The sequence below is a fragment of the Nerophis ophidion genome, linkage group LG05, assembly GCF_033978795.1.
Source record: "Nerophis ophidion isolate RoL-2023_Sa linkage group LG05, RoL_Noph_v1.0, whole genome shotgun sequence".
NCBI lineage: Eukaryota > Metazoa > Chordata > Actinopteri > Syngnathiformes > Syngnathidae > Nerophis > Nerophis ophidion.
In genome coordinates, this window is record NC_084615.1 from 29,256,035 (window position 1) to 29,282,916 (window position 26,882).

The window sequence follows — 26,882 nt, forward strand, 5'->3', positions numbered from 1 at the left end:
ACACAAATAACACATAGCTGACATGCAGAATGTCTTTTTTATTTATATATTGTATTGTTTTTGAAAGTGAAACATATCCAAATGGCCCCTGTAGCCTTTGATTTTTCAGAGTATATTCAGCCCTGAATGGAAAAAGTTTGGACACACAGATTATCTTACATGTGGGGCTTCCCCTGCTCCAGATCTGGGTAATTATTTTGACTCTTTGGGCCAAATTTAGACAAAGAAAAATGTCTTGTGGCCGGTATATTCGATTTTTAGGAACACTAATACAAAACATCACAATAATGAATTTTAAGTTTTTTTACTGAATGAGATACCCAGAATGTACATGAAAATAAAGAATGTGGGATTTACAATATTAACTATGAACGATAAAACAATGAATATTGACAACATATGAACGTATAAGCAGTATTTTTGCTAGGATCAGTGATTCTCAAACGCGGGTCCGTTTACTGGTACACCAAAGAAATCTGTAAATACGAGTATATGGAGTATCCGTGTTGACGATGATTTATACGCACGTACAATACTTAAGGCCTTCAGTATATCAGTATGTGGAAATGTGGTCAAAATTATTAAATATACTTTTTAAATAAAACCTCTGCTTTTTTAATAAATACTTGGTCCAACTACACTACTCTATTTTAATGTTGGTCATTGTGGCGGTACTTGGAGAGCAAAGTATTTTCTGAAGTGGTTCCTGGGGGGGGAAAAAAGTTCGAGAACCACTGGTTCAGATAGTTTGCCCTATATCAGATCTGGGCAAAATACGGCCTCATTGTTCTACAAAAAAATTTTCGGCCTTTAACATCAAAACTGTGGCCGTCATTATGGTGTGCAGTGCTGCTTTTAAATTCCCGTAAATCTTGAATTATAGAAAGTATTTCATTGGTCGAAATCTGCACTTTTGGGTGTTGCCGAGTTAATACGATAATCTACGTCACAGCAGCTCAGATGAGGAACAAAGCACAGTGGGCGGGGTTTGTGTCAGGAACAAATGCGGAATCAAAATTTTTACTTGATAATCTATCATATTGTAGGTGTTGGTTACACTTTGCTTTTATAATTTACTGGTTTTTACATTGTTGTTGTGTTTTTCTTGATTGTAAAAGATACACAACTATTGAGGTGCTGGTCTGCGAAGTAAAAGGAGAGCAATGTTCATACATTGTTAATATTCAGTGTTTTATTGTTCATAGTTAATATTGTAAATCCCACTTTCTTTATTTTCATGTACATTTTGGGTGTCCGATTCAGTAAAAAACTGTAAAATTCCATTCCGTTTATTTGAGGTGGTCTGTCATGACTTTTTTAAAACACTACCGGACATTGTGACTTTTGATATTAGTGTTCCTAAAAAAAAAAGGGACCCAAACACATACTTTACAGCTGATTTTACAACAAAATGTGTATACATAATTTATTCACACATACACCTTGGCGCCCCAGTCAAATTTTTTTCTCTTAATGCGACCCCCGAGTCAAAATGTTTACCCAGATCTGCAGTATTTTGACCCACAGTAAGTGGGATTGTATTTAGCAACTTTAATGCCCAAATATCCTCCCGCAACATTTTTTTTTTTGAGTAGACAGCCCCTTGGTGGAAAAACAAATACAGACGCTCACTCCCTCCTCCCTGAAAAAAATATTTTTGTTAGCATGTTTTGGGGACTTTTCTGCTCTACTCAAGAATGTGTTTTATTGTTCTGCTTTTTACTTTACATATCTCTGCTATCCAAAATGTATTTTCCCAAAAACTCAAGCCATAGTCATTGCAGAAATTTGAACATAAAAACTAGTGATAAGAAGAAAAAAAATACCAGAGATGCTTGCATATTACACGCATGAATCAAAGAGATAAGAAAACAATAGCAGCTTTTTGCTATGTACCGGATGCAATTGCACACACTTATTATTCATGCTGGATGTTAAATTATTACAAGCTTAGATTTTAATATTCCAATTATTTGTATACCGTATTTCCTTGAATTGCCGCCGGGGCGGTAATTAATTTAAAATCTCTTCTCACTCCTGCGCTTACCAAAGGCATGCGGTAAAAGTAAGCATGCGCTAATTATTTTAAAACCTCTTCTCACTCTGGCACTTACCAAGGCATACAGTAAATATTTGAGTGTGATGTAAGCTTGGACCTTAAATCCTACTGAATAGCTCTTAATCTTCTTCCCTTTATGCGATTTCAAATTACCGGTATTGAAATCAGCCTCCTCCATTTTGAAAATGATGACAGGGGAAGTGTCACTCGTGACGTCACGAGTTTGACCAGGTGGTAATACTAAGCATGCGCTAATTATTTTGCGAAGCGAGTTTGACCCGGCAGTAATTCAAGGCAGCCGCATACTATGTACCCTGCGGCAATTCAAGGAAATACAGTAATCATTCATTTTCTACTCTTAAGGGTCTCCCAATGGACTCGACTTTCACATCGAGTCAGGACCCAGGGTGACCACTCCTTATGCATCAGTCGGTGACGTCTCTGCGCCCCGACGCCCCAGAAAACTACACCCTGAACCTAGTACCTGTTTATCCCAGGTATGTTTACCATAAATGGTATCATTAAAACAGCAGTGAATGTGTGTTATTGAAATGAATATGCAATACTGCCATAAGAACTACTGTGTTTCAGAAAGTAATAACAAAGTATTCTCTGACAAAATGAAAAAAAAAAAAAGAAAAGTAGTACCGATTTAGAAGACTGGAAACAAACACCAATTCACAAACTATAGACATATTTATTTACTGCTACATTTTTCTAAAATCATTGAAAATTTATTCAACAGATTTGACAACGTCATAAACAAAAGTGAAACAGCCAATACAGATACAGAGCTAACGTTTCGACATTAATGCTAGTAATCAAAATAACAGAACTCTACCAATGCAATAGACAGTAAAAAGTGAGCCGGTGCAGTATTTATGGATCCCACAAAAGCATGTATTACAATTGATCGTAATATTTTATTGAAAAAAATAAAACGATAAAGCATCAGAGGATTGGTTTTGAGCTGGATAAGAGCTTCTTAACCAACAGGAAGATATATGAGAAGCTAGGGGAAAATATATCAACAGAGCTAGAGATATCTTGCGGTGTACCACAGGGATCAATACTGAGACCAGAACTGTTTAATCTCTTTATAAATTACATTTGTAAAGTTACAAATTACTTAAAGTTCGTATTATTTGCAGACGACACAACTGCATTTTGTTCAGGAGAGAACACAAAGAGGCTAATACAAATAATAGAAAAATAAATCAATAAATTATAAAGATGGTTAAGAAGAAAAAAAGACAATCTTTGAATCTCAGTAAAACTAAAATCATGGTTTGCAGTAACAGTAAACGAGAAAGTCAAACACAAATACAATCAGATGGAGTAGAATTTGAAAGAGTAAAATACATCAAATTTTTGGGCACAATAGATTAAAAATTGAACTGGAGATGTCATATAATAAGTATACAACATAATGTGGCAAGAAATGTTGCAATAATGATTATAGCAAAATATGTATTGGACCAAAAAACACTCCATATTCTCTACTGCTTGCTAGTGTTACCATATCTGAGTTGTTGTGCAGAAATATGGGGAGATATATTTACAAACGTATGGCGACTTGTCAAGGGTGTACACCGCCTTCCACCCGATTGTAGCTGAGATAGGCAACAGCGCCCCCTGCGACCTCAAAGGGAATAAGCGGTAGAAAATGGATGGATGGAACTACAAAAGTACACTTCATTCAATAGCCGTGTTACAAAAAAGGTCAGTTAGAATAATACATAATGTTGGATACAGAGAACATACAATTCAATGATTCGGTGCATTTGCAAACAGCTAAAATTATACCCAAAGAAAACTACAACCTGTACAACAATTCTTCTCAACAAAAGAGGAAGAATACAACCTCAGGGAAAAATTTAATTTCGTGAATTATATTTTATACAGCGCTTTTCTCTAGTGACTCAAAGCGCTTTACATAGTGAAACCCAATATCTAAGTTACATTTAAACCAGTGTGGGTGGCACTGGGAGCAGGAGGGTAACGTGTCTTGCCCAAGGGCACAACGGCAGTGACTAGGATGGCGGAAGCGGGAATTGAACCTGCAACCCTTAAGTTGCTGGCACGGCCACTCTACCAACCGAGATATACCGCCAAATTTAAAACATTTGTTTACATGTAAAACACTGAAAACTTTTATCATATCAGTATGTGGAATTAAATTATGGAATGGATTAAGTTAAGAAATCAAACAAAGTACCAATATGATCCAGTTTAAGAGTCTGTTCAAGCTAAGTGGTTTCAAACTACAAGGAAGAACAATTATGATAAAACTTAAGAACCATTACAAATAAGATCATGCCTGATTTAACTACTTATGAGGAGAACTGATGTACTTAGAACACTTTGACGCAAATTGTGCACCAATTGAGAAAAGCAAGTGAATATATGTGCCAGTAAAGCCGAGGATGTCATTGTGGCTTGTGCAGCCCTTTGAGACACTCGTGATTTAGGGCTATATAAGTAAACTTTAATTGATTGATTGATGATTGAGTAATTACTATGAAGTGGAAAAAGGGTAGAATTAGATAAGCCGTGCTTCTTCCTACTCCTTTTTGGACATGTTGTAAAGAAAATATGTAAAATATGTTAGAAATACATGTCAACCAAGCTACCCGTATACAATATTATGTCTGTAGCATTTTCCAGGTTAGGCACCTTCTGTTGCTTTACTCACCTTATTTGCTTTGAATTGAACCCTTGTGGCCATCTTTTATAGATGTTTGATTCCCCATGCTAAAATATTAGTTGATGGGCTATTAGTTGATTGCCCATGCAAATTAAAATCATGTTATTGCAGCTGTCTCTGCAACGCTGATGACACAAATCTCACCTCTACACTTCAGGCAGAAAAAAAAACATTTTTAAACCAGTTTTGTTTGAGAAAACTTGGAGAAAGTTCCAGATTATTCAATCAGAATTGCCCCTTATGCTCCCCTCTAGTGTTTAGACGGAGTAACTACATATTACTAAATTGATGGGATTTAACCGATTATAAACATACCTTTCTTACATTTCGTTCATCACTAATGTTGTGTTTAACCAACTATTGGACTTGTTTCTTTTATTCCATTTAGTCTCAATTGTTCCACCTGGTGCATGCTGCTGGGTTATTCCAGGCTCGCAAAAAAATACCCCATTGTGTTCCTTTTTTTAGATTCTAATTTGGTTCCGCTGTGATTTATGTCTTGCATCTGAGGGGAGGTCGTCGGTCGCGTGCGTCACAGCGGCTCTGAACATAGACGTGCGTGGAACACATCTCAGAGGTGGCGAGCGGTGTTAATAAAATAGAGCAGATCGTGAAACAGGAGACGTCTGGCCTGAAGTAGGCCTGTGCAGTATAGTCGGCATACTGTCATTTGGGGCAATTCCTTTGTGCGTGCAGAAAAAATGCCCCATGTCACTCAGCAAATGTTTTTTTTTGCACTTTAAACCATCGAAGGGGAACTGACCCCTTCCAAAAACAATATGAAATCCAACCAGTCTTATGTGAATTTCATTGAGGATGTGACACACACACACACACACACACACACACACACACACACACACACACACACACACACACACACACACACACACACGATACTTCATACATTATGAGGACAAAAGTGTTGGGAGACTTCTCTTAACTCATTAAGTAGGGGTTGATCGTTAAAAAAATTTATGACAAGGTACCTGAGTTTTGTGTAGAAGAGTGCAGGCACCCTGATTAAAATCTCAACAGTGACCTCTGACCTTTCCGAGTGTTCCTGCGTTGCCACCAAGTTATCCCCCATTTTCACTTCCTGTGAGGCGCAACGGCCATGTTTACCAGTGGTTTTGTTCACATTGCCAATCGTCTCGCCTTGGAGTCATCGCAAGTTCAGCAATAAAACAAAGACAGTTTATGTGCTTTTATCCAAGACAATTTTGAATAAAGGTACTTTAATTCATTTTGACAATTTCTTGAATTAAATTCCATTTCATGCCCAGATGTGTTGCTGTGTGTATGATCATTAGAAGTTCAGCTGGAAAAAACAAGGACTTTTTTTATTTATATATATATATATATATATATATATATATATATATATATATATATATATATATATATATATATATATATATATACGTGTATATATATACGTATATATATGTATATATGTATGTATGTATATATATATATATATATGTATATATATATATATATATATATATATATATATATATATATATATATATATATATATATATATATACACACACACATATGCATGTACGGTATATGTGTGTATACAGTGTATACTTATGTGTGTATATATGTGTATGTATGTATCCATATATGTGTATATATGTATATATTTATATATACATCCATACATCCATACATTTTCTACCGTTTGTCCCTTTATATATATATATATATATATATATATATATATATATATATATATATATATATATATATATATATATATATATATATATATGTATGTGTGGGGAAAAATCAAAAGACTATTTCATCTCTACAGAACTGTTTCATGAGGGATTCCCTCAATCGTCAGGAGACACGAATCTCACCTCTACACTTCAGGCAAGTGTAGAGGTGTGAAGCGACCGGAATGAGAATCAGCACCTACAAGTCTGAGTCCATGGTTCTCGCCCGGAAAAGGGTGGAGTGCCATCTCCAAGTTGGGGAGGAGACCCTGCCCCAAGTGGAGGAGTTAAAGTACCTAAGAGTCTTGTTCACGAGTGGGGGAAGAGTGGATCATGAGATCTACAGGCAGATCGGTGCGGCGTCTTCAGTAATGCGGTCGTTGTACCGATCCGTTGTGGTGAAGAAAGAACTGAGCCGGAAGGCAAAGCTCTCAATTTACTGGTCGATCTACGTTCCCATCCTCACCTATGGTCACGAGCTTTGGGTCATGACCGAAAGGAAAAGATCACGGGTACAAGCGGCCGAAATGAGTTTTCTCCGCCGTGTGGCGGGGCTCTCCCTTAGAGATAGGGTGAGAAGCTCCGGGAGGAGCTCAAAGTAAAGCTGCTGCTCCTCCATATCGAGAGGAGCCAGATGAGGTGGTTCGGGCATCTGGTCAGGATGCCACCCGAACGCCTCCCTAGGGAGGTGTTTAGGGCACGTCCAACCGGTAGGGGGCCACGGGGAAGACCCAGGACACGTTGGGAAGACTAAGTCTCCTGGCTGGCCTGGGAACGCCTCGGGATCTCCCGGGAAGAGCTACACGAAGTGGCTGGGGAGAGGGAAGTCTGTGCTTCCCTGTTTAGGCTGCTGCTCCCGTGACCCGACCTCGGATAAGCAGAAGAAGATGGATGGCCTTCAGCCTGACTACGGCTAGGATGGGCTCCAGCACCCCCGTGACCCAATAGGGAAAAGCGGTAGAAATTGGATGGAGAGATGTTCTTAAAAAGTCTTAAATCCAACCAAATTCAAATTAAGACCTTAAAAATTATATACAAAAAAATCTATTTTAATGTCTTAAATTACTACGAAAGGTTTTAAAAACATATTAACATTATAGTTATTGCAAATAATTGCACACTGTTCAGTTTCACAGGCCGACTCCTTGGTCAAGTGAAAACACTCGAATTGAAGCACACTGTACATTCACCAAGAAAACTTTTAAATTTTGAGCAAGAAATCAATGGATTTCCATGGCAAATCAGAAAAAAATCTTACTACGATGTTTGCCAGTGCGTATTTCAGAGTTTTGCACAAATATCAGTCAATTAATTGATACCTCAGCCCACAATACAAGATTAAAAAAAGAAAAGATCCACCACTAAAGAGAGAAAAGGGTACGCACTGAACAGGACACATGCAGGGGTGTGCAAAACTGGCACAAACATGGCAAGATGAGGCAACTGACCTTCACCACATCAAGGAACAATGCTGTTTAATCCGGGTCCCTATATCACAAATAACGACGTGGGGGGAAAAGCCACACCTTTGCCTAAGACTTGGCTACCTGTCTAGTCCGATAAGATATGAAGATAAGTTTATAGAAGAGATTTTGGAAGTTTAGTTCTCATTTAGGCATTGTGTTTTCCAATGTGAAAAAGAATGAATATACTTACTATACATTCTGGCCTGCGATTCAGTACGGTTCTGAAATTATCTTAAATTCTATTCATTATGGCCTTTAAAAAGTCTTGACAAATCTTAAATTTGAATTGTTGAATCCTGCAGGAAGCCTGACTTTTGTATTTTAGATTTTTATTGCTAACCATTTAATAAACAGTCATTTAAATTGTTGTTTTGTAGGCATCGAAAGTTCCGGTGAAAATAAACAAGGACTTACCGGTAGATATATCTATATAAATTCACTATGTGAAGTGCTTTGAGTCACTAGAGAAAAGCGCTATAAAAATATTTCATTTCATTCATGAATGTATTTGAGATTTTATTTGACAATATTGACTTTAATTGAAGTTTTTTTTAGATTGTAATTATGAATTTATTACTTTTTGCAAGGATTTACTGTGTAGTAATTTAGCTATAAATATTTTATTATTTAAAAAAAATATTATTTGAGAAAAAGATATACCGTATTTCCTTGAATTGCCGCAGGGTATATAGTATGCGCCTGCCTTGAATTACTGCCGGGTCAAACTCACTTCCCAAAATAATTAGCGCATCCTTAGTATAAGGGACGTCGTGGCGCAGTGGAAGAGTGGCCGTGCGCAACCCGAGGGTCCCTGGTTCAAATCCCACCTAGTACCAACCTCGTCACGTCCGTTGTGTCCTGAGCAAGACACTTCACCCTTGCTCCTGATGGGTGCTGGTTGGCGCCTTGCATGGCAGCTCCCTCCATCAGTGTGTGAATGTGTGTGTGAATGGGTAAATGTGGAATTAGTGTCAAAGTGCTTTGAGTACCTTGAAGGTAGAAAAGCGCTATACAAGTACAACCCATTTATCATTTATTACCGCCTGGTCAAACTCATGACGTAACAAGTGACACTTCCCCTGTCATCATTTTCAAAATGGAAGAGGCTGATTTCAATACCGGTAATTTGAAATCGCATAAAGGGAAGAAGATTAAGAGCTATTCAGTAGGATTTAAGGTCCAAGCTTACATCACACTCAAATTTTTACTGCATACCTTTGGTAAGTGCCGAAGTGAGAAGAGGTTTTAAAATAATTAGCGCATGCTTACTTTTACCGCGTGCCTTTGGTAAGCGCAGGAGTGAGAAGAGGTTTTAAGTTAGTTAGAGCCCCGGCGGCAATTCAAGGAAATACAAAATGTATTTCAATTGTATTTTTGATGCATATTTTAGAATTTTATTTCCTTATTTTTTTTCTTTAACCGTTTTTACACATGTACAGTAATTTTGACACTTACTGCCTGTTTACTCACTCGTGTTTACACAAACTTTAACACTCGTGCTGTTGCGGTTGAATTCCCAGAAAGAAACCTCCTCACCTTGCTGAGATTACAACCGTAGGCTGCAAACAGGTTGGTCGATTATTTTTTTTCCAAAATCTCTTTTAAGTAATCACATTTTTGGGAAATACCCGGAGCGCCAGACACTTGTCCTGACTCATTCCTCACCGCACTGCAGACATTGTAGACACAATAAGGCAGCCCCTTTTTTCCTTTTCCTTCCTTCCTTCTTGTTCTTCTTCTTTCAAAATAATCCCAGACACTTGTGGACCACGTCAGAACCCCGTTGTGATATTTGCACATTTTCAAATGTTTTTTTCTATTTCATAACAGGCCGGGGTGGAGGGAAAAAAAGGAAGTTGGCAGCCAAAATGCGATTGAATAACTGTTGTGTCTGCCATTCTCCCAGTTGTGATAAACACGCCAACATGTTTCGTTGGCTTAGCAAAGGCTAAAAAATGTGTTCGCTCACTTGTTGCTCAATATTGTATCTTGAGATCGATTTGAGCTTCTCATATTTGTTTCATTACATGATCATTTGTCCCTTAGAAGCAAGAGATAAACTAAGAGACAAGCCATCTCTGAGACCAGAGAGTTAGAGTAAAGACAACCATTTGAGCGATACTTGAGTAGTGCAATACACAGAGGAGATATATAAAGAGAATCAAATGAAATGTCTGTGACAAATCTGAGAATTAAAAGCAATATTCACACCAGGCAAGTCACCACCTAATTGCAGACAGACTCAATTGAGTCTGTATGCAAACTCCATTCAGAAAGACCCTGGGCCGGAAATCAAACCCACAAGCTTCTCACTGTGAAAAACAAGCACTGACCACTGCGCCATCAGTTAATGTCTGGGACGTTAAAGGCCTACTGAAACCCACTACTACCCACCACGCAGTCTGATAGTTTATATATCAATGATGAAATATTAACATTGCAACACATGCCAATATGGCCTTTTTAGTTTACTAAATTGCAATTTTAAATTTCCCGCGAAGTGTTGTGTTGAAAACGTCGCGGTATGATGAGGCGTACGATGATGCATGCGTTTGACGTCACCGGTTATAGCGGACATTATTTTTCAGCTCGATCCAAGCTATAAGTAGTCTGCTTTAATCGCATAATTACACAGTATTCTGGACATCTGTGTTGCTGAATCTTTTGCAATTTGTTCAATTAATAATGGAGAAGTCAAAGTAGAAAGATGGAGGTGGGAAGCTTTTAGCATTTAGCCACAGCCGGTGTTTCCTTGTTTAAAATTCCCGAAGATGAAGCTTTACTGTGGATCAGAGCGGTCAAGTGAACATGGATCCCGACTACATGTCAACAGGCAGTTTTCGGTGAGAAAATTGTGGTAATAAGTCGCCTATTACCGGAGACATCAGCGGAGCTTCCGTCCTGCTGCAGCTGCCATGACTTCCCTCAGAGACTCTCGTGTCAATACACCCGTGGCCACACCCCTCCGACTTTCAGGTACCTTTTAATCTCACTAAAACACTAGCAACACAAAAGCAGATAAGGGATTTTCCAGAATGATCCCAGTAAATGTGTCTAAAAACATCTGAATTGCTCCCAATGCAATCGCCTTTTTTTTCCTAGTCCTTCACTCTAAATTTCCTCGTCTATTAATCGTTCATCCTTGCTCAAATTAATAGGGAAATTGTCGCTTTCTCTGTCCGAATAGCTCTAGCTGCTGCTGGCTATGATTGTAAACAATGTGAGGATGTGAGGAGCACTACAACCCGTGACGTCACGTGCACATCGTCTGCTACTTCCGGTAAAGGCAGGGCTTTCTTATTAGCGACCAAAAGTTGCTAACTTTATCGTCGATGTTCTCTACTAAATCCTTTCAGCAAAAATATGGCAATATCGCGAAATGATCAAGTATGACACATAGAATGGACCTGCTATCCCCGTTTGAATAAGAAAATCTCATTTCAGTAGGCCTTTAATGCATGTTAAAAGGTCCCCAAAACTTTGTTTTGAGCGTATCATGTCTGTTTGGGTTAAGTTTTAACTCTCAGAATTATAGTCAATGTTACTGTACATGGCATGTGTGTAAGAAATCAACAAATGAGTAGATGATGTAAATAAACCACATAGAACAGGCCAGGGCAATTATTTTGACGTGGGGGGCCAAATTTAGAGAAAAAAATGTGTCTGGGGGCCGGTATATCTGATTTTTAGGAAAATTGAATACAAAACCTCACAATAATGTCTGATTGAATGTTAAAAACGTTATGACAGGCCGCATTAAAACGGAATGGAATTTTTTAAATTTTTTTTACTGAATGAGACACCCAGAATGTACATGAAAATAAAGAATTTGGGATTCACAATATGGATTATGACCGATAAAACACTGAATATTGACAGCATATGAATGCCACACCCTCTCTCCTTCAACATATTTTACAATCAAGCCAAACACAACAAAAATGTAACAAACACATCAAAATATGAAACTGAAGGGTAAAAAAAAACCAACTCACAATCTAGTATATCACTAAGCTTTGACACCCACATTTCAGGCTGGCCGCTCTGGAAACACTCTGTGGAAACGCTCCCCACCCACACTGCTTGGTGCCTCGTCTGAGCTGCTGTGACTTAGATTACCATAGTAACTACCGCATTTTTCGGAGTATAAGTCACTCCGGAGTATAAGTCGCACCTGCCGAAAATGCATAATAAAGAAGGAAAAAAAACATATATAAGTCGCATTTTTGGGGACATTTATTTGATAAAACCCAACAACAAGAACAGACATTTGAAAGGCAATTTAAAATAAATAAAGAAAAGTGAACAACAGGCTGAATAAGTGTACGTTATATGAGGCATAAATAACTAACGGAGAAGGTGCCTGGTATGTTAACGTAACATATTATGGTAAGAGTCATTCAAATAACTATACCATATAGAACATGCTATACATTTACCAGACAATCTGTCACTCCTAATCAATAAATCCCATGAAATCTTATACGTCTAGTCTCTTACGCGAATGAGATAAATAATATTATTTGATATTTTACGGTAATATGTTAATAATTTCACACATAAGTCGCTCCTGAGTATAAGTCGCACCTCCGGCCAAACTATGAAAAAAACTGTGATTTATAGTCCGAAAAATACAGTAATTAGATTATCGTAGTAACTAGTATATTATGCAAAAGAGCAGATTCCAACCATTGAAATACTTTGTATCGTTCAAGACTAACTGTCATTGGAAAACATCACTGCATATCATAATGGCAGCTACACTTTCCATCTTAAAAATCAAAAATAATTATTTGGGAATGGGACAAGCGGTAAAAAATGGATGGATGGAGGGATGTCCGGCGGGCCAGGTTGAAAAGCTCAGCGGGCCTTAATTTGCCCAGATCTGGTGTAATGACATATACTGTAACTAATCCTTTCATACAACAAAACCAAATAGTGTTTCATACAATGGGAAGTAACCTAGTACATACAGCACATCAACGCCACCAGTGTCATGTACGGATGCCTTGTGACATTGATTAATCCTTGTAAATATAGCACTTCCCTGGGAATATAACAGCAAAGCAGGAAGCTGAGCGGTCTGGGCGGCGCATCAGGATGAGATAATGAGACGTGGAAAAGAGTGAGCGCATGAGAAATAATAGCAAATGTGAGACATGCAGCACAGGGATGAAACTGTCTTATTGAATTGTGCGTCGGTTGGTAGAGCAGCCGTGCCAGTAACTTGAGGGTCCCTGGTTCCGTTCCCGCTTCCGCCATCCTAGTCACTGTCGTAGTGTTCTTAGGCAAGGCACTATTTTCACTTTCTCACAGTGCCACACACATTGGTTTAAATCGGGGGTCAGTAACCCTTGGCTCTTTAGTGCCGCCCTAGTGGTTCCCTGGAGCATTTATAAGAAAGGATTGAAAATGGAAAAAGATGGGGAAAAATGTTTTTTGTTTTAGTATGATCTTTGTTTGAGTATAAACATGACACTAACCTTACCGCTTGTTAGAAAGCCCACTCTTTAATATATCTAAAGGCCCTGCGATGAGGTGGCGACTTGTCCAGGGTGTACACCGCCTTCTGCCCGAATGCAGCTGAGATAGGGTTAAGCACCCCCCGCGACCTCAAAAGGGACAAGCGGTAGAAAAATGGATGGTTGGATACCTGATGACAGTATTTAGTGAGCATTGTTTTGTCCTACTAATTTTAACGGTTCTTGAACTCACCATAGTGTGGACTGTGATGCAACAGTTTGTTTACATGTAAAATCTTCCACTCCTTCGTTGTCTCATTTTGTCCACCAAAAGTTTTATGCTGTGCGTGAATGCACAAAAGTGCGCTTTGTTGGCTGCATTTCAGATAGTTGTCAGATATATCAGATTGTAGGTGGGGGTTTTTTTTACCCTTCACGTTCATATTTGACTGTGTTTGTTGCACTTTTGTTGCGTTTCGCTCGATTGTAAAATATGTCGATAGAGAGGGGGTAGGTAGGTCTTTATTGTGATTGTAACAAGTACAACGAAACTTTGTTTTCAGCACAAACCCGTTCAAGATTAGACAAACAAACAGTGTACAGGGTTACAGAACAAGAACGCTGATGGGTCGCCATAAGGCGCCCCGTAAAAGATGGGAAAAAAGTAAACGCTGGGGAAGGATGAGTAAAAAAATACAATCCAGACTGGGCTCCTAGGGGGGCCCAGTCTGGAGTGGGAAAAAATCTCCATAGCAAAGCACATATACATATTACAACATACATCTCGAGATATCTAGCAACAGAGGGAAGGTAGTTCAAGGTCATGGTGGTAGGCCGCAGCTCTCAGGCGCTGACCATCCATTCATCACCCCTACGGGATTTGCGTCGAGGGTGTTGGATTGGGGTACGGGGGGGTGTATGTGTGGCATATATTTTTTTTGTGGATGTGTGTGTGTGTGTGTGTGTGTGTGTGTGTGTGTGTGTGTGTGTGTGTGTGTGTGTGTGTGTGTGTGTGTGTGTGTATAAGCCCATAGTGTGTCTCTGTTCCGCGGCCTTGATGTATTTGCTGTCGCTAGTCCAAAGTTCACAACAACAGGTGTGTGTCTATGAGAGACAAAAAAAGGGAGTTTGTTGTGTCTTTGCTTGCAGTGATCTTCGGGAGAGTCTCGAAGCCAGGGAAACAATCCAAGTCAAAAAGATTTGTATGCGAGTGAAAATAAAATTTGCTTTTCACTCTAAAATTGTCTATGACTGGTCCTCAAAACTGCGGGGTAGACAGTCTGATGTAATCCATAGTTCTTCCCGCATCGTCCAATCCTTTGTGGCAGCTTTGGGGTACTTTGAAGACTGCCAACAACTTCCAATTTGTCGACAAACCAGAGCAATGCTTACTTCAGTCAGCAGATGTCCTGTTGTCATAATTCCGAATAGGTGGATATCTTCACGTCCTCGACAGAAAAGGGTCGCCAGGCACGCGGCACTCCTTCTTCTCCCAAGAGTCCGTCGTGTGTCCAGCAACAACCGCTTCGTCACGACAGCAGGTTCCCCCAAACCCAAGATCTTGTCAATTTTGTTGAGGCCAGTTAAATAGTTCCAATGTTTAGATTTGGAGGGCAGTGCAAAAAGAGGCAACAAGAAAGTTAAGACAAGACAAAACTAAGAAGCAAGCAGGAGAGACAAGGGAGAGGAAAGGGGAGCGTCCACCCTCGATGAGTGTCCATAAAGAAATGAAAAAAAAAAAAAAAAGGGCATTCATATGTTGTCAATATTCAGTGTTTTATCGCTCATAGTCAATATTTTAAATCCCTTTTTTCATTTTCATGTACATTCTGGGTGTCTCATTCAGTAAAAAAAAAAGTAAATCCCATTCCCTTTTTTCAAGGAGGTCTGGCATAACTTTTTTAGCATTCAATCAGACATTGTTGGGAAGTTTTGTATTAATGTTCCTTAAAATAGATGTACCGGGACCGAGACACATTTTTTTCTCTCCGAGTCAAATTTTTTGCCCAGGCCAGCCTTAGAGACTAAGCTGTTATAAAAGCCAGAGGTGTTGCAACGAAGTAATAGTTGGTTGGTTGAAATTTATTTCAGACATGTACACAATATCAATATAATATCACATACATATTTTACATATTTTCTTTACAACATGTCCAGAAAGGAGCAGGAAGAAGCAAGTCTTATTAAATTCTCCCTCTTTTTCTCTTCATGAATCCATCATCAATTACTAACACATGCTTCCGATTCTCAATTTGTTCGCTTGAATGAGATGGATAATATTTCATTTTCAATAAATTCATGATTTATCATAATTATTCTTCTTTGTACTTTGTAAACACTTTGAACAGCTTCTTAAACTGGATCATATTATTACATGCATTGATTTATTTATTAACCCATAATTCCATAAGCGGTAGAAAATGGATGGATGGATGGATGGATATGCTAAAGGTTTTAAGTGTTGGTCGTGCGTACAAATGTTTTAAATTAGAATTTCCTCTAAGTTTATGTTTGTCCTCTTTTGTTGAGAAGAATTGTTGTATATTCCTGGGTAGCAGGTTGTAATTTGCTTTGTGCATAATGTTAGGGGTTTGTAAATGCACCAAATCATTGAATTTCTCTCAGGCTTGTCCCTGACAGTTTTGTTTTGTTTTAGTTTTTCCTCTGTGTATGTCTTTGTTTCCTGTCAGCGCTTTTATTTTGGTCATTTCCTGCTTTTCTCCCTGAGCGCTAGTGATCGGTTGATGAGGCGTCATGAAGCGTTTAGACACATTGCAAAACTGTATTGATACTGTGTCGATACTGTGTCGATACTGTGTCACTAAATACTGACATCTGCTGGACATTAAAAGTCTCTACAGGCAACCTATGGACCAACTCAACTGACACTGATTTTATAACCTAGTACAGTGGTCGGGAACCTTTTTGGCTAAATATTTTTAAAAGTATTTCCGTGAGAGCGATATAATTTTTTTTAAACACTGAATACAACTATATGTGTGCATGTTTAAGAAAGACCAACATTTTTAGGGTATTATAAGTCTCGTATTCTCTTTAATAACATTGTTATTATGAGGCTAACCAAAAGTACATAAAATACTTCTTACCATTAATGCGACTTCTTGAACAGGTGCGGTAGAAACTGGATGGATGGATGAAAATGCATGAGAATGTTTTATATTTTGAATGTTATTTTTGACACTGTGATTACCAGCGGAATTATTCATTACTTATCCTGTTAAGCAATGTCAGCTAAGATTTATCTGAGAGCCAGGTGCAGTCATTAAAAGAGCCACATATGGCTCTAGAGCCAAAGGTTCCCTACTCCTGACTTAGTATATACAATAATATAAACCAAGTCATTGTATTTCATTTAGGATTATTTCCTATCTTCATTTAAACACAAATATATTTTTATATTTTTTTAGATACAGTCAATAAATAATGTGAACATATATCAAAACATGGAAATCTAAGAGTACGTGTTGTGAATGAGGATACTTGTGGACTGGGAATTTTTATTTTTATTTATTTATTTATTTTTTTTACATGCGCTCTGATTGATTGATTGATTGATTGATTGAAACTTATATTAGTAGATTGCACGGCTCAGTACATATTCCGTAAAATTGACCACTAAATGGTAACACCCGAGTAAGTTTTTCAACTTGTTTAAGTTGGGGTCCACGTTAATGGTAAAAACGTAATGAGTGATCCATCGAGCTGGATTTGAACCAGTGCCCTAAGGGAGTGGTTCTCAACCTTTTTTCAGTGATGTATCCCATGTGAACATTTTTTAATTCAAGTACCCCGTAATCAGAGCAAAGCATTTTTGGTTGAAAAAAAGAGATTAAGAAGTAAAATACAGCACTATGTCATCAGTTTCTGATTTATTGAATTGTATAACAGTGCAAAATATTGCTCATTTGTAGTGGTCTTTCTTGAACTATTTGGAAATATATGTATAAAAATACCTAAAAACTTGTTGAAAAGTTAACAAGTGGTTCAATTATAAATAAAGATTTCTACACATAGAAATCCTCAACTTAAAGTGCCCTCTTTGGGGATTGTAATAGAAATCCATCTGGATTCATGAACTTCATTCTAAACATTTTTTTCACAAAAAAAGAAATCTTTAACATCAATATTTATGGAACATGTCCACAAAAAATCTAGTTATCAACACTGAATATTGCATTGTTGGATTTCTTTTCACACTTTATGAACTTACATTCATATATTGTTGAAGTATTATTCAAGAAATATATTTAGAAAGGATTTTTGAATTGTTGCATTTTTTAGAATATTTAAAAAAAATCTCACGTACCCCTTGGCATACCTTCAAGTACCCCCAGGGGTACGCGTACCCCCATTTGAGAACCAGTGCCCTAAGGAACTCAGCATAAGCAAATACTGCCCTCCACTTTACCAACTGAGCTATCGAAGAGATTCGCTGTTACCACATTTTAACGTAACCAGATGGTTGTGTGGGGGGGGGGATGCTGGGTGCTGAGGCAGAAGAAGCAAAGCAGCTTGTTAAGACTTTAGCTTAGAAAAAACCTCGTACCAAAACGGTTGAATACAAATACACGTACCGTTACAACCCTACAAACAGATGGAGTAGAAACTTTGAGAGAACAGGATGAAACGACAAGGAAATGAACACAAATACATTTTTTTCTGATATATGATCAAAATATTCCCACACGGCGGAAATGATCTCCGACGACGATAAATTACAAATGACCAACGACAAAAGTGCGGCGATTCTGTTGGCAGCAGCATCTCGTTGACAGATGCGCTTCCTTATAAACACAGTTGGGCGCGCAGGCGTCAGTGCGACACAGTTCGCGTATCGGTCACGTGACCAAAACAGCTCATTATCGGTCATGTGACTTTCGAAAAGCGGTACGCGCACGGACACAGGGTTTTGCTCCATGAGCTCAACGCATGCGCCAATGCATCGGTGTAGCCGGACCCATCACTACTGAGCGCTGTTTCCCCTCAGCTGCGGCTGATTGGCACCTGGCCACACCTGGTGTCAATCAGCCCGCTCCTATTTAAACCTGCTTTGTCCTCCAGTCAGGGCTATATTATTGTCACCACTATCTGTCAATGTCATTAATACTTATCATTCTAGCTGTGTCTTCTTCTGTTCACTCTGCTCATGTCATAGTTCCTTCGTGTCACAGTGTTTTAGTTTCTAGTCCACAGTTAGCCTTTGTGCTAGTTTTTATTCATAGCCAAGTTTGTTCTCCACCTTGTGTGCGCCTTTTGTTTGTACCCTTTTGTTTGTTCTTGTTTAAGTGTTAAATTAAATCATGTTTTCCCGCACAATGCCTGGCACCTTCTCTGCATATTGGGGTTCGTCACCACCTCAATGTGACAGAATAATCCAGCCTAGTACAAACCCCGCGGAGATTTCCATGGCGGAGAGGCTTAACAAAGCAGTAGGATTGATGGCTAAATCGAGGAAAAGTTTTGCCTTTTTTTGCAATCAAAACCCAAAACCAGCAAAGGTGGCATGTTGTGTAAATCATAAATAAAAACAGGATACAATGATTTGCTAATATTTTTCAAACTATATCAAATTTAATAGACCGTAAAGACAAGATACTTATCTTTCAAACAGAAAAATGTTATTATTTTTTGCAAATATTAGCTCATTTAGAATTTGATGCCTGCAACATGTTTCAAAAAAGCTGGCACGAGGAATGCTCATCAAACACTTATTTGGAACATCCCACAGGTGACCAGGCTAATTGTGAACAGTTGGGTGCCATGATTGGGTATAAAAGCAGCTTCCATGAAATGCTCAGTCATTCACAAACAAGGATGGGGCGAGGGTCACCACTTTGTGAACAAATGCCTGAGCAAATTGTCAAACAGTTTAAGAACAACATTTCTCAATGAGCTATTGCAAGGAATTTAGGGATTTCACCATACACGGTCCGCAATACCATCAAAAGGTTCAGAGAATCTGGAAAAATCACTGCATAAAAGCGGTAAGGCCTTGACCTTGGATCCCTCAGGCGGTACTGCATCAAAAAGCCACATCAGTGTGTAAAGGATATCACCACATGAGCCCCGGAACACTTCAGAAAAACACTCTCAGTAACTACAGTTGGTCGCTACATCTGTAAGTGCAAGTTAAAACTCTTATATGCAAAGCGAAAGCCATTTATCAACAACACCCAGAAACGCGGCCGGCTTCGCTGGGCCCTAAGATGGACTGATCCAAAGTGAAAAGGTGTTCTGTGGTCTGACGAGTCCACATTCCAATTTTTGGGGGGAAACTGTGGACGTAGTGTCCTGCGGAACAAAGAGGAAAAGTACCATCCGAATTGTTCTAGGCGCAAAGTTCAAAAGCCAGCATATGTGATGGTATGGGGGTCTATTATTGCCCAAGGCATGGGTAACTTACACATCTATGAAGGCATCATTAATGCTGAAAGGTACATCGAGGTTTTGGAGCAACATATGTTGCAATGCAAGCAACTTCTTTTTCATGGACACCCCTGCTTATTTCAGCAAGAAAATGCCAAGACACATTCTGCACATGTTACAACAACGTGGCTTCGTAGTAAAAAAAAGTGCTGGTACTAGACTGGCCTGCCTGTAGTCCAAAACTGTCTCTCACTGAAAATGTGTGGCACATTATGAAGCCTAAAATACGATTACTGAGACCCCAGACTGTTGAACAACTTTAAGCTGTACATCAAGCAAGAATGGGAAATAATTCCACTTGAAAAGCTTCAAAAATTGGTCTCCTCAGTTCCCAGACGTTTACTGAGTGTTGTTAAAAGGAAAGGCCATGTAACACAGTGGTAAAAAATGCCCCTGTGCCAACTTTTTTGCAACGTGTTTCTGCCATTAAATTCTAAGTTAATGATTATTTGCAACAAAAAAAATTAAGTTTCTTATTTCGAACATTAAATATCTTGTCTTTGCAGTCTATTCAATTAAGTTGAAAAGTATTTGCAAATCATTGTATGCTGTTTTAATTTACCATTTATGTGCCAACTCCACTGGTTTTGGGATTCGTACATATGAGATATTTAGTGTGTGTGTGTGTGTGTGTGTGTGTGTGTGTGTGTGTGTGTGTGTGTGTGTGTGTGTGTGTGTTTGTGTGTGTGTGCATGTGTGCATGCGTGCGTGCATGTGTGTATGGAGCAGGTGGAGGTGAGAAGCATTGCATAGCAAGACTTAAAAAAACAAGTGAGTTGGAGAACATGATTAATTCCATCCATCTGGAGCTAAAAGTAGGAAATGAGGAAACAGTGGTATGTTTGTATTACAGTATTTGCATCATTAGTCGTATTAAATGCAGCCAATGTTTGTACTGACGGTTTTAGGGACGTGTACATGGTGGAATCAGTCAGCTGTTTGTAACATTTAGCTAATCTTATTTGTCCTCATATGAAAGGGAATTATCTTTGTAAAAGCACAATGTAATCGTGGTCCTTGTGTTGGCCTTGCCAGCAGCGCCCCCTACTGTGCATAAAGTGTACCACCTCAGAGTTCAACCGAGTCGAATCATAAGGAAGCTCTGGATTACGTGGTTACCTTGAATGCACCTTCTCGTTCGGCTACGAGCTAAAACGCTAATCGTGTATCTTAGAGTCGCTCTCGACCAAACCCCAAACATTCCCCATAACAAGTTGTTCCGATAAATGACGATTGAAACTCGCCCATCTGTCGTCCGTAAAGCTGCGGTATTTTTACGTTCAATCACAAAAAAAAAAAGGCTCCCTTTCATTCCCGTTGGAAGGAGCCCCGCGGTCAAGACGGCCGTCGCCATAGAAACAAAACAACACTGCAATATCTGCCAAATATGGTCGATGGAAGTGACGCGAAACGTTGTCGGCGTCGTGACGTCACTGCGGTGTCGTCGGCAATGAATGAGTAATAGGAGCAGGTCTTCATCCTGGACAATATTCATGGCAAATTTGTGCTTTGTGTTAAAGATTTACACTGTACAAAAAAGAATTTGAAAATAAATTTTACCTTTGTAAACTCATGTTATTGGCTAAGTTTTATATTCATAAATGTACGTTTCTCAATACATTACCTGTTTTTTTGTGCCTTTAAAAAAGAATTAGAACTCTACGTTAAAACACTCTCTACTTCTAACAACCAAACATCTGTGAAAACTATGATGCTGTCTTCCAAATTAAAATTATTTACTGAACTCGTGAGAGCCTATGGCTTTGCACTTTGTTATATTTTGCATTCTAGTTGAGTTACTTTATTGAATTTACAACCCCTTGGCGCTGTGTTGTACTGTTTTTGTACTTGTTTTGATTATTATTATTTCTCGATTGTTTGTAAATGTAGCAGTTTACAAATGAATGTTTATAAAATTCAAAAAAATCAGTTTTTATATGATCCTGCATACAGAAACGACTATGACAACAGCAAGTGGAACTCTTGCTTCAATAGATTGATAGATGACAACAGTTTAATACCACTTTTTATTATTGTTTTTTTTCCCATTGCATCTGATATACTTGGTACAAAAATAAAACTATGTGATAAAATACGTCTCAAAATAGATGGACCAACATTGTTGAAACATTTAAATGCTACACTTTAGGAACCCAACTATGATGCATTTAGTATATAATTAATTGAACCACACGTTTGTTTACAGAATGTACACAACAGTCGTCACGTGACAATATAGGGATAAAACACATGGTGTCTTTTTGCATGCATGTTTTATCACTTCAGATGATTGCACCATCAGAGTGGAAGAAGTCAACCCTGCCATATACAGTAAACATGTACACAACATAGCAACAACAACAATCTGCTTAGGATACAACGTGAGCATCATTGCATATAAACCCTCTTTGCATCTACAATACCAGCAGCGTTGGAGAGTTGAGACCGTCCATCGTGAACTCTGACGCGTTGAGGCCGCCTTTGAGCGTCTCGCCGCCCTCCGCCAGGGTGTCCATCTCCGAGAGGTTGAAGGAGAAGACGCTGCGGTAGTTGCAAGCGGGGCTGGAAGACGGCAGACATTCGAGATCCCCGGCCACGGACTTGTACAGGGTTTCCCAGTCGGGGAGGCAGAGAGGCCCGCTCAGGTCCATGATGTCAGGGACGAAGGCCGCCCCGGCCTTCTCGGACGTCAGCCCCTCCATCTCCAGGCTGGGCACCAGGTCGTCCAAGTCGTCCTTCAGGTCCGCCAGGGACGCTTCGTCGGCGCTGGAGCACAGGAGGATGTCGGAGTTGCCCAAGATGGCCGCAGCCGGGATGCAGGGCTCCGGCTCTTGACCCGTGCTGCATTCAGGCGACATCATCTGCGGAGAAGCCGGTGCCTCCTGCATCGTCGCATCCTCCTCGTCCCGCTCTGCGGCAGGCTGGAGCTGGCAGGAATCGTGCGAGGCCAAGACCTGCTCCAGCCTCTCCTTCTCCTTCAGGAGCTCTTCTATCTCCGACTGCAGACCCAACTTCTCCTCCTCCAGCTGGTCAGTTTCCTGCATATAAAATAACTCTTTAGCGCAGGAGTGTCAAAGTCATTTTAGATGGGGGGCCACATGGAAAAAAATCTGCTCCCCAGTGGGCCGGACTGGTAAAATCACAGCACGATAACTTAAAAATAAAGACAACTTCAGATTGTTATCTTTGTTAAAAAATAGAACAAGCATATTCTGAAATTATATGAATCAAGATGTTGTTGTTTTTTTACACTTACATGTTGCGGTTAATAGTATTCTATCTTTATTTGTCCTTGTTTATATTTTCTGAATAAATTATGTGATAATGTTCATCAGTCAACTCATTGGTGTTAATTTTCAATCTTTGAAGATAAAAATACATCAAAATCGAATTAGAGTATGTTATTCATGTAGTTTGATCATTTTCCTTGACTCGAAATCAAATTACAGGATGTTATTTATGTAGTTTGACCATTTTCCTTGACTTAAAATCAAATTACAGTATGTTATTTATGTAGTTTGATTATTTTCCTTGACTTAAAATCAAATTACAGTATGTTATTTATGTAGTTTGATTATTTTCCTTGACTTTAAATCAAATTACAGTATGTCGTTTATTTAGTTTGATCATTTTTCTTGACTCAAAATCTAATTACAAGATGTTATTTATATAGTTTGAACATTTTCCTTGACTCAAAATGAAAATACAGTATGTTATTTCTGTAGTTGATCGTTTTCCTAGACTCAAAAACTATTTACAGTATGTTATTTATGTAGTTTGCACTTTACAGTATGTTATTTATGTAGTTTGATCATTTTCCTTGACTCACAATCAAACTACAGAATGTTATTTATATAGTTTGATCATTTTTCTTGACTCAAAATCAAATTGCAGTATGTTATTTACGTAGTTTGATCATTTTCCTTCATTTAAAATCAAATTACAGTATGTTATTTATGTAGTTTGATCATTCCCCTTGACTCAAAATCAAATTGCAGTATGTCATTTATGTAGTTTGGTCATTTGTCTTGACTCGAAATCAAATTACAGTATGTCATTTGTGTTTCTGATCATTTTCCTTGACTCGAAATCAAATTACAGTATGTCATTTATGTTGTTTGATCATTTTCCTTGACTCGAATTCAAATTGCAGTATGTCATTTGTTTTTTTAAATAATTTTCCTTGACTCAAAATCGTATTACAGGATGTTGTTCATGTAGTTTAATCATTTTTCCTTCACTCAAAAATCATACTACAGTATGTTATTTATGTAGTTTGATTGTTTTCCTTGACTCAAAATCAAATTAAAGTGTGTTATTTATGTAAATTGCACTATACAGTATGTTATTTATGTAGTTTGATAATTTTTCTTGACTCAAAATCAAACTACAGTATGTGATTTATGTAGCTTGGTCATTTTCCTTGACTCAAAATCAAATTACAGTATGTCATTTGTTTTTGATCATTTTCCTTGACTCGAAATCAAATTACAGTATGTCATTTGTTTTTTTTCAATCATTTTCCTTGACTCAAAATCATATTACAGGATGTTGTTAATGGAGTTTAATTATTTTTCCTTGACTCAAAATCATATTACAGTATGTTATTTATGTACTTTGATTGTTTTCCTTGACTCAAAATCATATTACAGTATGTCATTTATGTAGTTTGATCGTTTTCCTTGACTCAAAATCATATTACAGTATGTTATTTATGTAGTTTGATCATTTTCCTTAACTCGAAATCAAATTATAGCATGTCATTTATGTTTTTTGATCATTTTCCTTGACTCAAAATCAAATTACAGTATGTTATTTATGTAGTTTTATCATTTTCCTTGACTTGAAATCAAATTACAGTATGCTATTTATGTAGTTTGATCATTTTCCTCCACTGATGTACTAACATCATGTGGTTTATTTTGTACATATGTAGCATCAGCTACAAAGATAAAAACTAATTGCTATTTCGACATCCAGTGGACACATTTAGAACAGCTATTGCTTTCATTGAAAAAAATCAGGTACATTTTTATACTTAGCAAACTCGTGGGACGGACAAAACCTGTTCACGAGCCTGATCCGGCCCTCGGGCCGTAAGTTTGACACCCCTGCTCTAACGATGAACAACACAATGCTGCATGATTTCTATACTGACAGCTTGCAAGGTGTCAATCAGGTCCCTCCTCCTGTTCCGGCACTTTGCTGCAGCAATCTTGTTCCTCTCCCTCCTAATCTTCCTCCTCTCCTCCTCTTCTTTAGAGGGCTGCAGATATTTAAAAAAAAAAAAAAAAAAAAGAGAGAGAGAGAGAGAAATTGACCATTTTGAAAAAGAAGAAGGCCGAAAGACTGCAGATAGGGGGCACCCTCGAGTCATTATTGGAATGATGCATGCATGCACCACATGCGTGGACGCTATTGTTATTATCAAGTACACCGTGTCCCCTTTTTTTTGGCAAGATCTAATCATTTACATCCACGCGTGTACCTGCTCCTTCTGCCATTTCCTGCCACCGTTGGGCTTCGCCTTCTTGCTCCCACTTTTGCGTTTCCCCCGAGAGACAAGGGGGACCAGAGGTGGCTGAAGCGTGCACTTCTCGCCCGACGAGAACGCACTAGCAGTGGGGACGAGGCAGTCCGAATCCCCGCTGTCGACATCCTGAACACAAACATAATTGCATGAAAATTGAGCAACGACATGCATTTTTTTTTTCAATTTATTTTTTATTTTTTGCACCTCAGCTGCTGATGATAGCGAGTCCTGCAAGCTGCACCCTGGGGTGTCCCCGCCGGGCGATGCTGTGCTGCAGCTGGACGACGACGACGAGTCGAACTCGGCGCTGGAATCCGGGTGCATTATTATCATTTATAATTGTTTCTCTAGAAAAAGAAAAAACAAATCACAGCATTTGAAAAACAGACTCCCCCCCCAAAAAAACAAACAAAAAAAAAACCCCTCACTTATCTTCCATTTGCCAGCTTGATATTGAATGTCGGGAGTGCGGAGTGGGGAGGGGGACCCGCCTTTTATAGTGAGCTGCATTTTTATGAATGAAATGTGGGAGAGCGAACCATTCTGCACAAACAAGGGGGTTGGGGGAATAGGAAAACATTGGTGATCTCTTTTTAGCGAATAAATAATATACCAAATAACCTCATGATAATACATTGTACCTTATACCTTGTTGTGGAACGCACGTGGGAATGGAATATGCGTGTATGAGACGACGACCCCCCCCCGTGCGTGGAAGGTGTCCCTCTGCACGTACGTCACGTCATGCATGCAACATCTGCATCATATACATCATGCACCATTGTCTCGTCACGCTGCAGCGTGGAAGCTCTAATCACGCCATTAGTGCCCTCGTGCCCGTCTTTAATGCGTAGCACTTTTATGTAACACCGACCAACCATGGCACGTGAGACGTTTGGCGGGATTATTTCGTGAGGCGACGACGGGGGGGGGGCACAGTGTAAAATCCACGACAGTTTTACCTGCCGCATGCGTGTAAAAAATTGACCTCCAGCAGCAACAGACAAAATAGAAGAACAAAAAAAAGGGGGGGGGGCAATCAATCAGTAGCCAAATGGACACCACGGACCATGTAAGGCACTCCGGCGAGCAGGGGCGTAAGGCAGCTAGGGCCGTCGTACACCCCAACCCCCCACCCCCTACCCCCTACCCCCTGCCCCCTACAGTGGTCACCAACCTTTTTGAGCCCAATATATATATATATATATATATATATGTATATATATATATATATACACAGGTGCTGTTCATATTATTAGAATATCATGAAAAAGTTGATTTATTTCAGTAATTATATTCAGAACGTGAAACTTACATATTATATCAATTCATTACACACATAGTGATATATTTGAAATGTTTATTTCTTTAAATGTTGATGATTAGTAATGAGAATTACTGAAAATCCCAAATTCAGTATCTCAGAAAATTTGAATATTATTACGACTAGTACCAAAAATTATTTTTTAGAAATGTGG

General features: G+C 38.7%; 1 protein-coding gene across 2 annotated transcripts; it reads right to left on the reverse strand.

Annotated features, from left to right (window-relative positions):
• Positions 1–21,884: 21,884 nt before the first annotated feature.
• Positions 21,885–25,949, reverse strand: LOC133552887 (protein c-Fos-like). Of its 2 annotated transcripts, XM_061900451.1 has the most exons (5): positions 25,833–25,949; positions 25,609–25,751; positions 25,360–25,530; positions 25,030–25,137; positions 21,885–22,909 (listed from the first exon to the last, which is right to left on the reverse strand). In XM_061900451.1, the coding sequence occupies exons 2-5, from the start codon at positions 25,735–25,737 to the stop codon at positions 22,286–22,288; spliced, it is 1,032 nt and encodes a 343-aa protein (XP_061756435.1). In that variant the 5' UTR covers positions 25,738–25,751; positions 25,833–25,949; the 3' UTR covers positions 21,885–22,285. The 2 variants fall into 2 exon arrangements, with proteins under 2 accessions (XP_061756435.1, XP_061756434.1); XM_061900450.1 differs by lacking the exon at positions 25,833–25,949 and having other exon boundaries at positions 25,609–25,824.
• Between the last annotated feature and the right edge of the window lie 933 nt (positions 25,950–26,882).

Excerpts from the sequence above, each read along its gene's own strand:
- LOC133552887 (XM_061900451.1), bottom strand. The coding sequence starts at position 25,737 with ATGATAATAATGCACCCGGATTCCAGCGCCGAGTTCGACTCGTCGTCG. Across the intron at positions 25,531-25,608 it reads CGCTATCATCAGCAGCTGAG|GATGTCGACAGCGGGGATTC; the intron begins GTGCAAAAAATA and ends GTTTGTGTTCAG. Across the intron at positions 22,910-25,029 it reads TGATTGACACCTTGCAAGCT|GAAACTGACCAGCTGGAGGA; the intron begins GTCAGTATAGAA and ends TTTTATATGCAG.